Raw genomic sequence first — 12,205 nt, 5'->3', positions numbered from 1 at the left:
ATCAGTGTAATCACAGGTTATGTTTGTCAGAGGCATGGATAGCAGAGGTCTCACTCTCTCACACACACACACATCCCACGTAGCCACGGGTTCACATTGCGGGCGCGTGCTCGTGTGCGCGCTCCCACAGCCTGTTGTGTTTTTATCAACACGGAGACCACTGTGGCCTTTACGTTGACTGAGCTGACCAGCATAACCACACGGGCTGTGTAAACCATGGCAGACGAGCAGGAAATCATGTGCAAATTAGAAAACATACTGGAGATACGGTAAGGCTCGGATATTGAATGAACACGAATGGTAGCCAGGTTGTTTGAGAGACGTTATCTTTGCTAACGTTAGCAAGCCATGAACAAACCCCCCCGGGCTGCGCTTTTGTTTCCGAGTTAGCTCCTATTAGCCGGTCTGCTGCCAACCCTTTCTTTAATAGCTGTCTGCTATTGTAGTCTCACGTTAGCTCGTCACAGATATTAGGGCTGGCAAGAAATCACTGCAGGCTTAATAGATAAAATACACACGAGTTGTAGCTTGTGTGCGTGTTTGAATCATATAAGCATCAACCTTCCAGATGTGTATCAATAGAAAGCCAGATGTGCGCCGCTAATTATTACAAAGGTTGAGCTAGCTAGCTACTTAGCTGGCGAGCTTAGCAGGCTGTCACTCAACACAGTTTGTTTACCCTGATGTTATCTTAATTAATAGCGCAGTAACAGATGTGCAATGTAGTAATTAATACACTGAATATATTAATTCACCAAGGCGTAATTGGTTATTTCTAATTAACTTTTAACTTAATTAACTAATAATCATGTGGTAGTTTAAATCACTGCTTAACAAGTGGATGACGTTTTGTTTTTGTGAGATCATTTTTTGTCTCTTTTTATCCTGCACCTGTGAGGGAGATAACCTGACAGCTTGTGTCTTTTGTCTGTGTCACCGGCTACAGGAACAAGACCATCCAGATGCAGAAGATCAAGTCTCGTCTGAAGGTTGAGTTTGAGGCACTGGAGTCTGAGGAGAAACATTTAAAAGAGTACAAACAAGAGATGGATCTCCTTCTACAGGAGAAGATGGCGCACGTGGAGGAGCTGCGGCTCATCCATGCAGATATCAATGTGGTGAGTGTGCGAGTGCCACATTCAGAGATGAGCACTCTCTACAGGAAGTGGCACTAAAATCTCACTTCAGCTTTTAGATGAATAAATTTAGCATTAACATTGAGAATACAGATGTTGGACAAACAACATATCGCCTAATACAGATATAGTAAATGCAATTTAGTGCTTATATCATGGTATAATGACTATTTGTGGTAGCAACTACCAATTTCAAGATTTTAAGTTTGTATTTTATATGAAGAAATTAAATGTATATTGTCTCTTATACCTAATCCTATCCTCTCAGATGGAGAGCACCATCAAGCAGTCAGAGAATGACTTGAACAAGCTGCTAGAAACAACTCGCCGCCTGCATGATGAGTACAAACCTCTGAAGGAGCATGTTGACGCCCTTAGGATGACTTTAGGTCTGCACAGACTCCCTAACCTCAACGAAGAAGAGGAGAAGCTCTCCCTGGAGTCAGTACACACACAAACACACACACGACATACATGCACATGCACACTGAATTCCTTTGAGCGGATGTTGTGTTGCTTAGTAACTTAATTTGAGAACTAGTACATGTTTACAATCATGTTTCATGTCATGTTTAGGTCTCATAAAATATTGATGACATCTGTTTTCTTTAAAAAATACATGTAAAATACTGTCTTCCAGACTTTCAGACATACAGAACAGGACAAGAGAAAGTGTAAAAAATACAGCCGTTATACATATTCAGTGATCAGTGTCAAAGTGCATGTAGCATATCTCATAGAGTGACTGGATCAACATATGATAGGTGTCAATATAGTGTTGCAGAACAGAATGTGACGCATGAAAGACTGAGCATTTATATCTTAAGGTTGAAACTGTGTCAAGCTGTCAGAGACGTAATATGTGGTTGAGTCAATGTGATTTAATTTCAAGGGACAAATACTGATAAACAGATGTACAAAGTAGCACGTATAAGGAAAATTGTCTAATAATGGAGCCTTGCGGCACACCACATGTAACCCCAAATTGTAAGAAAACAAACCAGACACTGAAAATTTCCACCCAGCTGAAAAAAACAAGTCCTGTGCAGTCCCTAAAATACTGCCGCATACTTCCAGTCTATTAATAAGGATACTTTGATCTGTAGTAAATAATCAGTTGCTGAACTATGACCCAGCACCAGCAGCAGTATCATTTCTCACTAGATATAATTCATGACCTGACGACAGCATCTGTCACAGCGTCACTGTGTCTGAGAAACTCAGCAACACAACACTGAGAATTTATTATTAATGTGTTATTATTTAACTTGTGAAATGCACTTATGAAATGGGCCAACACGACTTCACGTGGGTCACTTTTCTTTTGTTAAGGTTGCACGCAAGCAGCTTAAAATGTTTAGCCAGAGGACAGAGAGGGATTTGGTTGCTATTTAAAAAGGTATAAAAGGTATTATGTTCATTTGATGTCGACAGTTAGGAAACAGTTTTGTATTTGAGATAAAGCAATTCACTGAGAGAGATCAGTCTAATGGACAGTAACTAAGGACAGGGTGTGCCAGTAAACAAAGTCGGGGCAGGGAATCCTAGATCAGATAAAAGAACCAGTTTGCCTGTAATTCTTCTGCCAGATTTCAGTAGTTGATGTAGTCCTTCATCGAAAGGTACAGCTGCAAAGATGTGACATTCCTCTTCTTCTCTAACATGAGTAGTAAATATCTAAATGCGTTGTCATTTTGCATTCTGGTTCATAAAGAATTTTCTACATCACCTCAAATTGAAATTTCTTGACTTTTGAGAAAGCGCAGAACCACCGCTACTGCACAATGACAGCATGGTGCGCTGTGTGGAGGCTGAGGATGAGTTCATTCCAGGCCAGGTGTTAGTCCTCTCTTCTTCTCTCTTTGGCAACGCGCTCCCTGATGTTCCCTGAGCTTATGAGATCCTTAGAAAGTTGTGGCTCACCGCTGTTGTTCTTCAGTGCTTTTCTTTTGTAAACAGGACTCAACACACGGAGAGAGAGTGATGAAGGTGTCTGTGGAGATTTAAAACTATCAATTGCACATCTAGCTGCCAGCAAAGTAATTTTTGCCTATTAGAGCCCACCGTAATTGTATTTCAAGGTGCGATGGTGCAATTTTCAAGAAAATTAAATCACACCTCTTAGGGCCTGTAGGGTGTTAGGTACATTTTTATACCCACACAAAAATGAGCACTCTACACCTCAGTAATAGCAAAAAAAAAAATCCAACTGAAATATTAACTTTCATATAAAAACAAGACTGACATTGAATCTATCTCATTAATGTGAAATATCATGATGTATTACCACAGTGCTTGTAAATACACTTTAATGTGGGGAGCTTTACTAGATCCTTGTGACAGGAAATACAAGCCATTAAATTTGTTCTGTGAATGCTCAAAGTTCTACTCTATCACAAACCTATTTTGAGAGAAACCAGAGAGCGTAATGAAATAGGATATCACTTTTTTTTTTATTTCTGAAAATGGGCCAGTCAGGCATAAAGTCCAAGGCCAAATTTCTTTCCCAGCCCTCCCCTCCCCTGCCCACACACACACACACACACACACACAGAGATACTAACTCACATGCATGCGAACACTCTCACAATGACTGTACTTTTGCTCAGTGTTGTATATAACAAAAAAAGGATGTGTGTGTGTGTGTGTGTGTGTTAGCTTGACAATAATGTTCTCCAATTTAAGTCTTCTTTGTGTGTCTGGTTTTGTCCGTGCACGTCTCTTTGATACACAGCACAGATGGGATAATCTCAACTGTGGTATGATTCATAAGCTCCAAATAAGATTCACAGCTAGCCCGTGTTTCTTTTCTTTCTTTTTGCTTTCAACAGCTACTTCGAGAAGCAAAAAGCAGAGTGGCAGAAGGAGCCGCATGAGCCGGCCATCCCAGAATCCCTCGCTGCCGCCGCCGCAGCAGCGCAGCAGCTTCAGGTGTCCAGGAAGCAAGATGCCCGCCAGACGGCCACCTTCAGACAGCAACCTCCACCTATGAAGGTATGGTAAAAGATCTGTGGAAGGGATGTTAAAAAAAGTCAAGTAAGGAAGGTTTAATGGTCAGAATAACTTTTCGAGAAGCCATTTCTAATGAAAAAATGCCCATTTTTTTAAATTTCCAAGAACCTACTGGTTGATAGTGTGCTGTAGAAAATGATAAGAAAACACCCTGATTCTCAACTAATGAAATAATAGACTTTGTCAGACTACTGATGACTACTGATGCTTGCTTATTGCTGATCTCTACAAGACCACAAAGACATAATGTGAATCGCTTGCTCTAAATTCCTCCTCCTGTCTCCAGGCTTGCCTGTCTTGCCACCAGCAGATTCATCGTAATGCTCCCATCTGCCCACTGTGCAAGGCCAAGAGCCGCTCCCGCAACCCAAAGAAGCCCAAGAGGAAGCCAGACGAGTAGATGTTACACTACCTTCAGCTTCAGTAGGGTTTAAAAGGGAACTGGCCCAACACACTGATCTAACATCAGTCATGTACATTACCATATATGGCTGAAATAACAGATCTGTGATTTCCACAGAAGGCCCCCACTTTAACAAAATGTATTAGTACCTTGTTCATAACCTGTCAACGACTGATCAAGGATCCGGTAATGTCTTCGTTGTTTGTTTTTATCAGTGCTTTGGATGTGTTTATATGTAACTGTATGACTTCGATAGTAGGTTTATTAGCCCCTAACCATGTAACTGCAATAATGCAAAAAGAAACTTGACAAAAACGTCCAAATCATTTTGCCCATGTTGCCATTGTTTATAGCCTTAGATATCGTACTGTATTTTCTTTTTGCTGTGTTTGTTTTGCAATGCATGCGTGCTTCCATGGTTGTCTATTGTATCATTTTTGTGCCAATATGAGAATCTAACATGTTATTTTAATGTTTACAGTCTTCAAGTGACCACAAAACTGGAGAAACAAAAGACCAGACTCATTGACTTTAAATAGTGTTGTGTGTTTAACTTTAATACAGTGATATGAAAATAAATGGCTGTTTTGTACTAACGTTGTTACCATGTCCTTTTTCATTATGTTTGTCCACATGTCTGTCCATTTCATTCTCATGAACGCAATACTTTAGGAATGCATGGAGGCAATTTCCTCAAATTTAGCACAAATATCCACTTGTGATTCAAGGATGAACTGATTAGATTTTGGTGGTCAAAGGTCAAAGTCACTGTGATCCCATTTCCATCCCCCTCTCCTGAATGGGATATCTCAGGAATTCCTGGAGGGAATTTCATTACATCTGGCAGAAATGCCCACTTGCACTCAACAAGGAACTGATTAGAATTTGTTGGTCAAAGGTCAAGATCACTGTGACCTCACAAAATACATTTTGGCCATTACTAAATAAATGATGTGCTAATTATTACAAAGTTTCACATGAATCTCTGACAGGATGAAATGAAGTGATGACATTTTAATAAAAGTTAAAATGTCATCAACTTCATGTGATAGCAAATTAGTGACACTGAGCTTGGTTTCCCACCTTGAAACTATGGTGATTGTATAGATCTGAGGCAGGGCTGGACGATGCAGGCAGAATCAAACATCAGTATTTTTGACCATATACCTCAATACCGATTTTTTTTTACAATATTGTAGGGAGGATCATCGGTGCATTCACAGAATAATTACACAATGAGATTTTTGATAAATAATCATCTGTAATGTGGTTATAATGACTAAATGGATAAAGGCAGATAATAGAACAGTCTGTTCAGCTCAGAAAATTCATTTTTTTACTATAATGTAGCCTTTAAAAGCAGGAAAAGACAACACTTCTTTCATATCACGATATTACCATATTCAAAATCTAAGACAATATCTATAAAATATCACAATATCAATTTATTGCCCAGCCCTAATCTGAAGCATTTTCTACTATCATGACTACAACATTGTCAGAATCAGTTTTATTAATGTGAACACACATAGTAAAAGGAAAACCTTTTATTAAATTCAAATTCAAAATCTTTACTACAAATATGAGTCTGGGCAGACACAGATGTAAACTGTAACCTGACTGGCTGGAGGAAGCATACAACCGTGATATTTCAAGTTTACACAATCATCAACATACGCGTCACTGTGCTCAGTCTGTGTGTGCAAATAAAGCAGCAGGAACATGTTTGGGTCCCGTTCATTGTGTTAACACTGTGCCTGTCATGTCTGCAGCTATCTGTCTGAAAAAGGACAGCAAGATTTTGCTAAATGAGTTCCTGTAGTTAGTGTTTTTGTCAGAGTGACCCCTCATTTCATCTGTTGCCAGGGCAACTCACGTTCCTAAGTTGTTGCTACAGCAACCACAGGTTGCTATGACCTGCATATTTCCATCAAGTAGTTCCTCCCAAATCCATTGAGGGGCATCAGAGGGCTTTGGAGTATTTTGCTCGAACTCCCCCAATATGCAGACTCCTGTAAGAGAGAAAAAGAGTCATTTGGTTTGGTAAACGCAGCATCTGATCTGTTAAACTGAAGTAAGATTGAGACAGTCTGCCCATAAAGTCACTTACTCATAGCTCATGTGAGTGTTTAGTCTGCCCTTCAGTATTTGGAACTGCAGTTGTGTCTTCTTCCTCCTGATAAAAGTTTTCAAGGCCATAGCAGCCTGTTTCTGCTCACAATCACTGCAGACAGCAGGATCATGGAGCTCCACCTCTGCAGCCTGCCACAGCACAAAAACACATCAGGCGTAAAAAAGGCGGCATTTTTTCTTCCCAACTGACAAAAAGTGGTAAAAGTGAGTCACTGAAGTGTATCTCCTCACCCTCCTCATCTTCTCCTTGAAAGCTTTGAGTCTCAGCATTGTAATGATCTGAAGGGGGGCGGGCTGGGCTTCAGGGCCTTGAGACATGAGCCTGGGGGAGGTTCGGTTTCTCCCTCGGTTTGTACCGTCGGAGAATGGGAGGTGACACTCTCCGTGACCTCTAAGCCCCGCTAAAACTTGTCCTGTAGTTCCCGTCTTCTCCCTCCCTCTCTCCTCCTCCTGCTCTTCAAGCTGCTGTTGTTTGTGTGAGGCGATAGAAATCATTCTTCTGCAGTAGTTTCTCAGAGCCTCCTCCTCCATTTTGTCCTGGAAACGTTTTCAGCTTTATTCCACTGCACACTGACGCTAACATGGACAATGAAAACGGGTATAACAAACAGCCGCTGAGTCTAACACACCAGTAGTTATAAACAATAAATGTTCACCACAAACCATACACTTTTCCTCCTAACTAAGCTGTGTTTACCCATCACATCTTCTTTTTGTGTCTACACAACTGTACTTCCTGACGACAGTGCGTCACTACCGCCATCTGGTGGGGAAGCACATGGACGCACATGTTTAGTGTTTCTCATATATAATATAATATAATATAACAAGATAATATAATATAATATAATATAATATAATATAATATAATATAATATAATATAATGTTTATTGTAACTATAAACATGTGTAATGTACCATATTACATGTACAATCAACAAGCACTTTATTATGAACACTTCTGTTATAATTTCTACTTTAACAAAGCTTACACATTTTCAATTTTTGTTGACTTTGTCAGTAAGGTGATAATTCTACTTTATGTTTGTTGTTGACGTTGTAATGTATGGTGGTGGTATACAGGAGTGCATTATATCCTTTTATGTTGTTATCTTCTCTATGTGCTGTAAGTTTAAAAAAGAGAGCATACTCTCTATGGCCTCTCCCTGCAGAAATAAAGGTTAATAATATTGAAAAGTGTTCCTAATTTTGTCCACATCATTAACACAAATGAAAAAAAACCCAAATAAAACATTCCAGAGCTGTTGTATTGGATTGCATTATTGTATCTAATGAAGTGGCCAGTGAGTGTATATAGATAACAATGGCATCTAGCAGTTTATAGAATTTTATAGAAGTCTTTATAGAAGACCCATTTAAATTAATGACATTCATTGAGTACTACTTTAATTTGCTTATTGCAATTTAAATGTGACGAAACAGTCAGTGGTTCTTATTTTGTTTCTGTTCCTGTGCGGCGATTAAAGATTTTTTTTATTAAAAGCTAACCATAGTTATCCACATTTTATTGTTCCATGTCTGTGTCTCAAATAAATAACTAAGTAACACTTCATCGTATCTGTACAATGCCAGGAATCTGGACTCTTGTGCCATCTGCGGTAAGAATGTGTTGTGTCACAGCCTCTCCTCTAAACATGGGGCAGTAAGAGGACATGGGTTTGGCAGAGTAACAGCTGACTGGCGGCTCCTGACAGTCACGCAGCTGACACTTACTAAAATGGCTGCCTTAGTGTGAATCAGGAAGAAAGGGTGATAACAGGATCCATACTGCAAACTAACAGCCTTTCTCATTGATTATTCAGTTTTATGTTTACATTGGAAAACATCCAAATGCAGCTGTGTGCCATTTGAATGTGCTTGACCATCTGAAAAATTATAACATAAATACACTGAAACATGACATAGATAAATCTTCATTTCAGTTTTGTTTTTATTCAGGACACAGAGAGACACCGACACCGACACACACACACCAATCACAGACCGAGTGTCACAATCCTATCACCTTTCTAATTATAAACCAGAGCCTTGACTCTCCAAGAATGGAAGTTTAGGCAGACCCATCTGTGGCCTAAAATTAGCCCCCCGACCAAAACACACACACACACACACACACACACACACACACACACACACACCATACTGCACTTTTCACAACTCACAGCCCCTGTGGAAGCATCACACTCTCCTTGGAGGGTCTTCCAGTCTTTCTTTCTTACTTCACATGACTTATGATGGAAAGTGTTTAACTTCTTTCCTCTTTTAACACCTTTGGAAACAACATCAGCAAGCAACTAGGTGAGTTGAGTGTCTTGTTACAGTCATAGTTTGCTGCCATTGAAAAAAAAACCACGGTGTAAATTTGTCTCTACTGGCGAAAATCATTCTTAAAAAAAACAAGTCTAATGTATTCGTGTTGGTTTTGAAGTAAAGCAAATTATATTAAACTATGATAAGTTCCTGTGAAACAGAACAGTAGCTGTGTCATTTATTAATAACCTGCTTTGTTTACCCCCATTTATAGTGGTAGTGTATGGTCAGGGCAAGAAACTGTCACAGACTTTCATGGTGAAAAGTAAAATCATGGCAAATAGAAGATAAATCAAAGTGACAGGAGCATGTCAGATGTGTACGTGTTTTGGGTTGATTATCATCTCTCTCTCTGCCGTTGCAGATGAAGGACTCTGACTTGCACTAGCCTGGAGTTACATTATGGTTCTGGGCCAAGCTGTCAACATGAGTTTGATGGACATTTCTAAGATCTTCTCCCTGCTGCAGCCTAAGGAGGAGGATGAGGACAACGAGCAGTGTCAGGCCTTGAACAATGCTGTGAACAGCGACAATGTGACTCTTCTTTCTGAGCTCCTGTCTCAGGAGAGTTACAGGAGATCTATCAATGCTCGGAGTGGGTGGGGGGTCCCAGTAACTCCCTTGCGCACTGCTGCTGCGCTGGGACACCTGAGGTGCCTGGAGGTGTTGTTGGAGCATGGTGCAGAGGTGAGAAGTAGAGAGATTTTTTACTGTGCATCTTTAAGAGGATGATGAGATGGATCTTTTAGAGTGGGTGTGGAGGGGGCAGGTGGGATGCCACAGATGTGCCTGCTGGTGGGTGTAATGGCCAAAAGTATTTTGTTTAATAACCAGAATATACTGCACTCAGCCAACACCCACTTCATTTAAAAGCTAACCAAGGTTTTTAAATTGTTCCTGCAGGGCTTTTGCAATAAAGTGAAATACTTTTTTATTACACTTTGGACATTTAAGCTGCACCAATTCATATTTTTATATAGACAATGGATCAGATGGCTAAATAAAGTGAAAATAGTCACTCATAACATCAAACCCACAGATAATTACTCCCAGTTCACTTCAACAGATCCTTTTAATATCGTTAAGTTCTTTGTTTCCAGACGTAGCAGGCAAATGTTAGACCCATTTGACGCTATGTGCCCAGCACCAAATGAAAGACAGACCAAGTTGGTAACTAGGTGGTTAACAGTGTGGAAGGTCCAGTAGACTTATATATTTTCCTCAGGTGTCAGTTGAGATCAAAACAGAGCTAAACAGAGAGTTAGTATTGGATGTACATTCATAAGGTGTTTGGGCTATGGTAAATAAATTATAATGTTGGTCTGTGTAACTTTATAAGGTGATGATACCCACAACATATAGTGATATGAACCCATATGACGAAATGTAACCTGCATTGACATTAACAGTTTTGGTTGTGTAGAGGCAATGAAAACATAAATAAACTTTTATATTGATATTAACAAACAGTGGCCTATTTCCAACAAATATGGCGCAGCATCAGCATTGGTTTTGTGATTCTGGCCACCTGACCAATGTAAGTTAAACATTAATTCTGCTCTTAGCTCTGTTTCTGGTCTACTTGTGAGGAAATATTTGGCTCTTTTACTCCACTTTGTTTACCAGTTAGTTGCCAACCTTATCTGTCTGCTGTTTAGTACAGGGCAGCCCCCCCCCGCCCCCCCAAGTTTTTCGGAAAACAACACTATAAATTGTGAGAGTGAACCAAAATACGTAGACAGCAAAAGTAATAATAAGCTGAAAGACCCCAAAACACTCAGCAGAGTTAAGGTTAACTGTGAAGATCTCTGTAGATTCATCCTGCATAGATGGGTTATATGTTCTGCTGTAAAATGAAACTATTGATTACAGCCTCTTTACATTCTTGGATCACCAAACCAACATTTGTCAGAAATGCGTTTGCTAAAACATGTTGGTGTACTGTTGTGTCACTCCAGATAGACTGTCTGGATGTGAAGGCCCAGACACCTCTGTTCACAGCTGTCAGCGGGAAACATCTGGACTGTGTGGTTGCCCTGCTGAAGGCTGGAGCCGACCCTAATGGCAGCCAGTACAACAACTGCTCGCCGGTGTTGACTGCCGCCCGGGAGGGTGACATGGATGTGCTCAGAGAACTGCTTCGGTTTGGAGCCGAGGTGGACGTCAAACCCAAAGTGCCAGAATGGGCCTCCAACGCCACAGCCTGCAGAGGACCTCTTTATATCTCAGCTGTGTATGGACACCTGGACTGCTTTAAACTGCTCCTTCTGCATGGTGCTAACCCCAACTACAACTGCACGGATGAGAAGATGCTGGCCAGAATAAAGCAGCCAAAGACGGTCCTGGAGGTGTGTCTCCGTTATGGTTGTGGGGTGGAGTACATCCAGCTCCTCATAGACTTTGGGGCAGATGTGTATCTCCCTACACTGATCATTGACAAGACTACGAAGCAGAATGAAGCTCTGGTTCTACTGCTCAAGGAGAGAGGTGAGACACTACTTATAACCGATTCTGGACATTTTGTCAGGTGTTATGTCTCAAAATGCAAGAGTTGATCTAACTTTATGTGTCTGTTTCTACAACAGTTTGTCCGAAGACGCTGATGTCGCAGACTCGGTTAGCAATCCGAAGTTACCTCCCCTTTTCCAATAAGGGGTCTGCCATTGACAGTTTGGACATTCCTGTGATCTTGAGAAACTACCTGAAGCACGACACCTCTGAACTCATATGATGCTCAAGTTAACATCAAGGCAAGGCCCGGTGATATTGTTTACCTCATTGCTGTATATTCATGACTTAAAATGTAACTTTGTCGAGTTTGTCCAACAAGAGGGACAAGATGAAGGACACTGTCTCATTGTACACCATGTAAAGTGTTTCTCTGTGTACTTTAGAGGTCACTGAGCTGTCTACTGCTGTAAAGTTTTTACTTTTTCACATGAAGACTGGAGTTTGTTAATAGATGTAGTTGTATTTAATAGATGCATTTGAATAAATAGTTTGAGCAATACAAAGCTTAGAGCAATGAAAGTGCCCCAGTTTGAAAATCTGCCATGTCCTAGGGAGGTGTAACACCACAGATGACCACTAGAGACCACAGTAACACTGCATATTCTGCTTGTCCAAACACCAGCCTTCTCAGTGGCAGTTTTTCTCCTTGCATCACCTTTACCTCTGATTTGACAGGTAT

At 40.5% G+C, this 12,205-nt stretch overlaps 2 protein-coding genes across 2 annotated transcripts; both read left to right on the top strand.

Moving 5' to 3' along the window:
- Positions 1-138: 138 nt before the first annotated feature.
- Positions 139-5,153, top strand: zc4h2 (zinc finger, C4H2 domain containing). The gene is made up of 5 exons (XM_053324195.1): positions 139-269; positions 947-1,118; positions 1,405-1,577; positions 3,968-4,130; positions 4,435-5,153. The coding sequence occupies exons 1-5, from the start codon at positions 217-219 to the stop codon at positions 4,546-4,548; spliced, it is 675 nt and encodes a 224-aa protein (XP_053180170.1). The 5' UTR covers positions 139-216; the 3' UTR covers positions 4,549-5,153.
- Positions 5,154-9,393: 4,240 nt separating this feature from the next.
- On the top strand, positions 9,394-11,746 carry LOC128363245 (ankyrin repeat and SOCS box protein 12-like). The gene is made up of 3 exons (XM_053324194.1): positions 9,394-9,702; positions 10,974-11,502; positions 11,601-11,746. Exons 1-3 carry the CDS (start codon positions 9,418-9,420, stop codon positions 11,744-11,746), a joined length of 960 nt encoding a protein of 319 aa, XP_053180169.1. The 5' UTR covers positions 9,394-9,417.
- The last annotated feature ends 459 nt before the right edge of the window (positions 11,747-12,205 follow it).

This window comes from Scomber japonicus, chromosome 8 (assembly GCF_027409825.1).
Source record: "Scomber japonicus isolate fScoJap1 chromosome 8, fScoJap1.pri, whole genome shotgun sequence".
NCBI classification, from domain to species: Eukaryota; Metazoa; Chordata; class Actinopteri; order Scombriformes; family Scombridae; genus Scomber; species Scomber japonicus.
Note: the sequence above shows the minus strand (reverse complement) of the source record. Positions and strands in the feature narration are given on the sequence as shown.

Bases quoted from the DNA above. Each gene is read 5' to 3' on its own strand.
- LOC128363245 (XM_053324194.1), top strand. From the start codon at position 9,418: ATGGTTCTGGGCCAAGCTGTCAACATGAGTTTGATGGACATTTCTAAG. The intron at 9,703-10,973 runs GTGAGAAGTAGA...GTGTCACTCCAG, and splicing joins TGTTGGAGCATGGTGCAGAG to ATAGACTGTCTGGATGTGAA. The intron at 11,503-11,600 runs GTGAGACACTAC...TTTCTACAACAG, and splicing joins TCTACTGCTCAAGGAGAGAG to TTTGTCCGAAGACGCTGATG.
- zc4h2 (XM_053324195.1), top strand. From the start codon at position 217: ATGGCAGACGAGCAGGAAATCATGTGCAAATTAGAAAACATACTGGAG. The intron at 270-946 runs GTAAGGCTCGGA...CACCGGCTACAG, and splicing joins GAAAACATACTGGAGATACG to GAACAAGACCATCCAGATGC. The intron at 1,119-1,404 runs GTGAGTGTGCGA...CTATCCTCTCAG, and splicing joins TCCATGCAGATATCAATGTG to ATGGAGAGCACCATCAAGCA.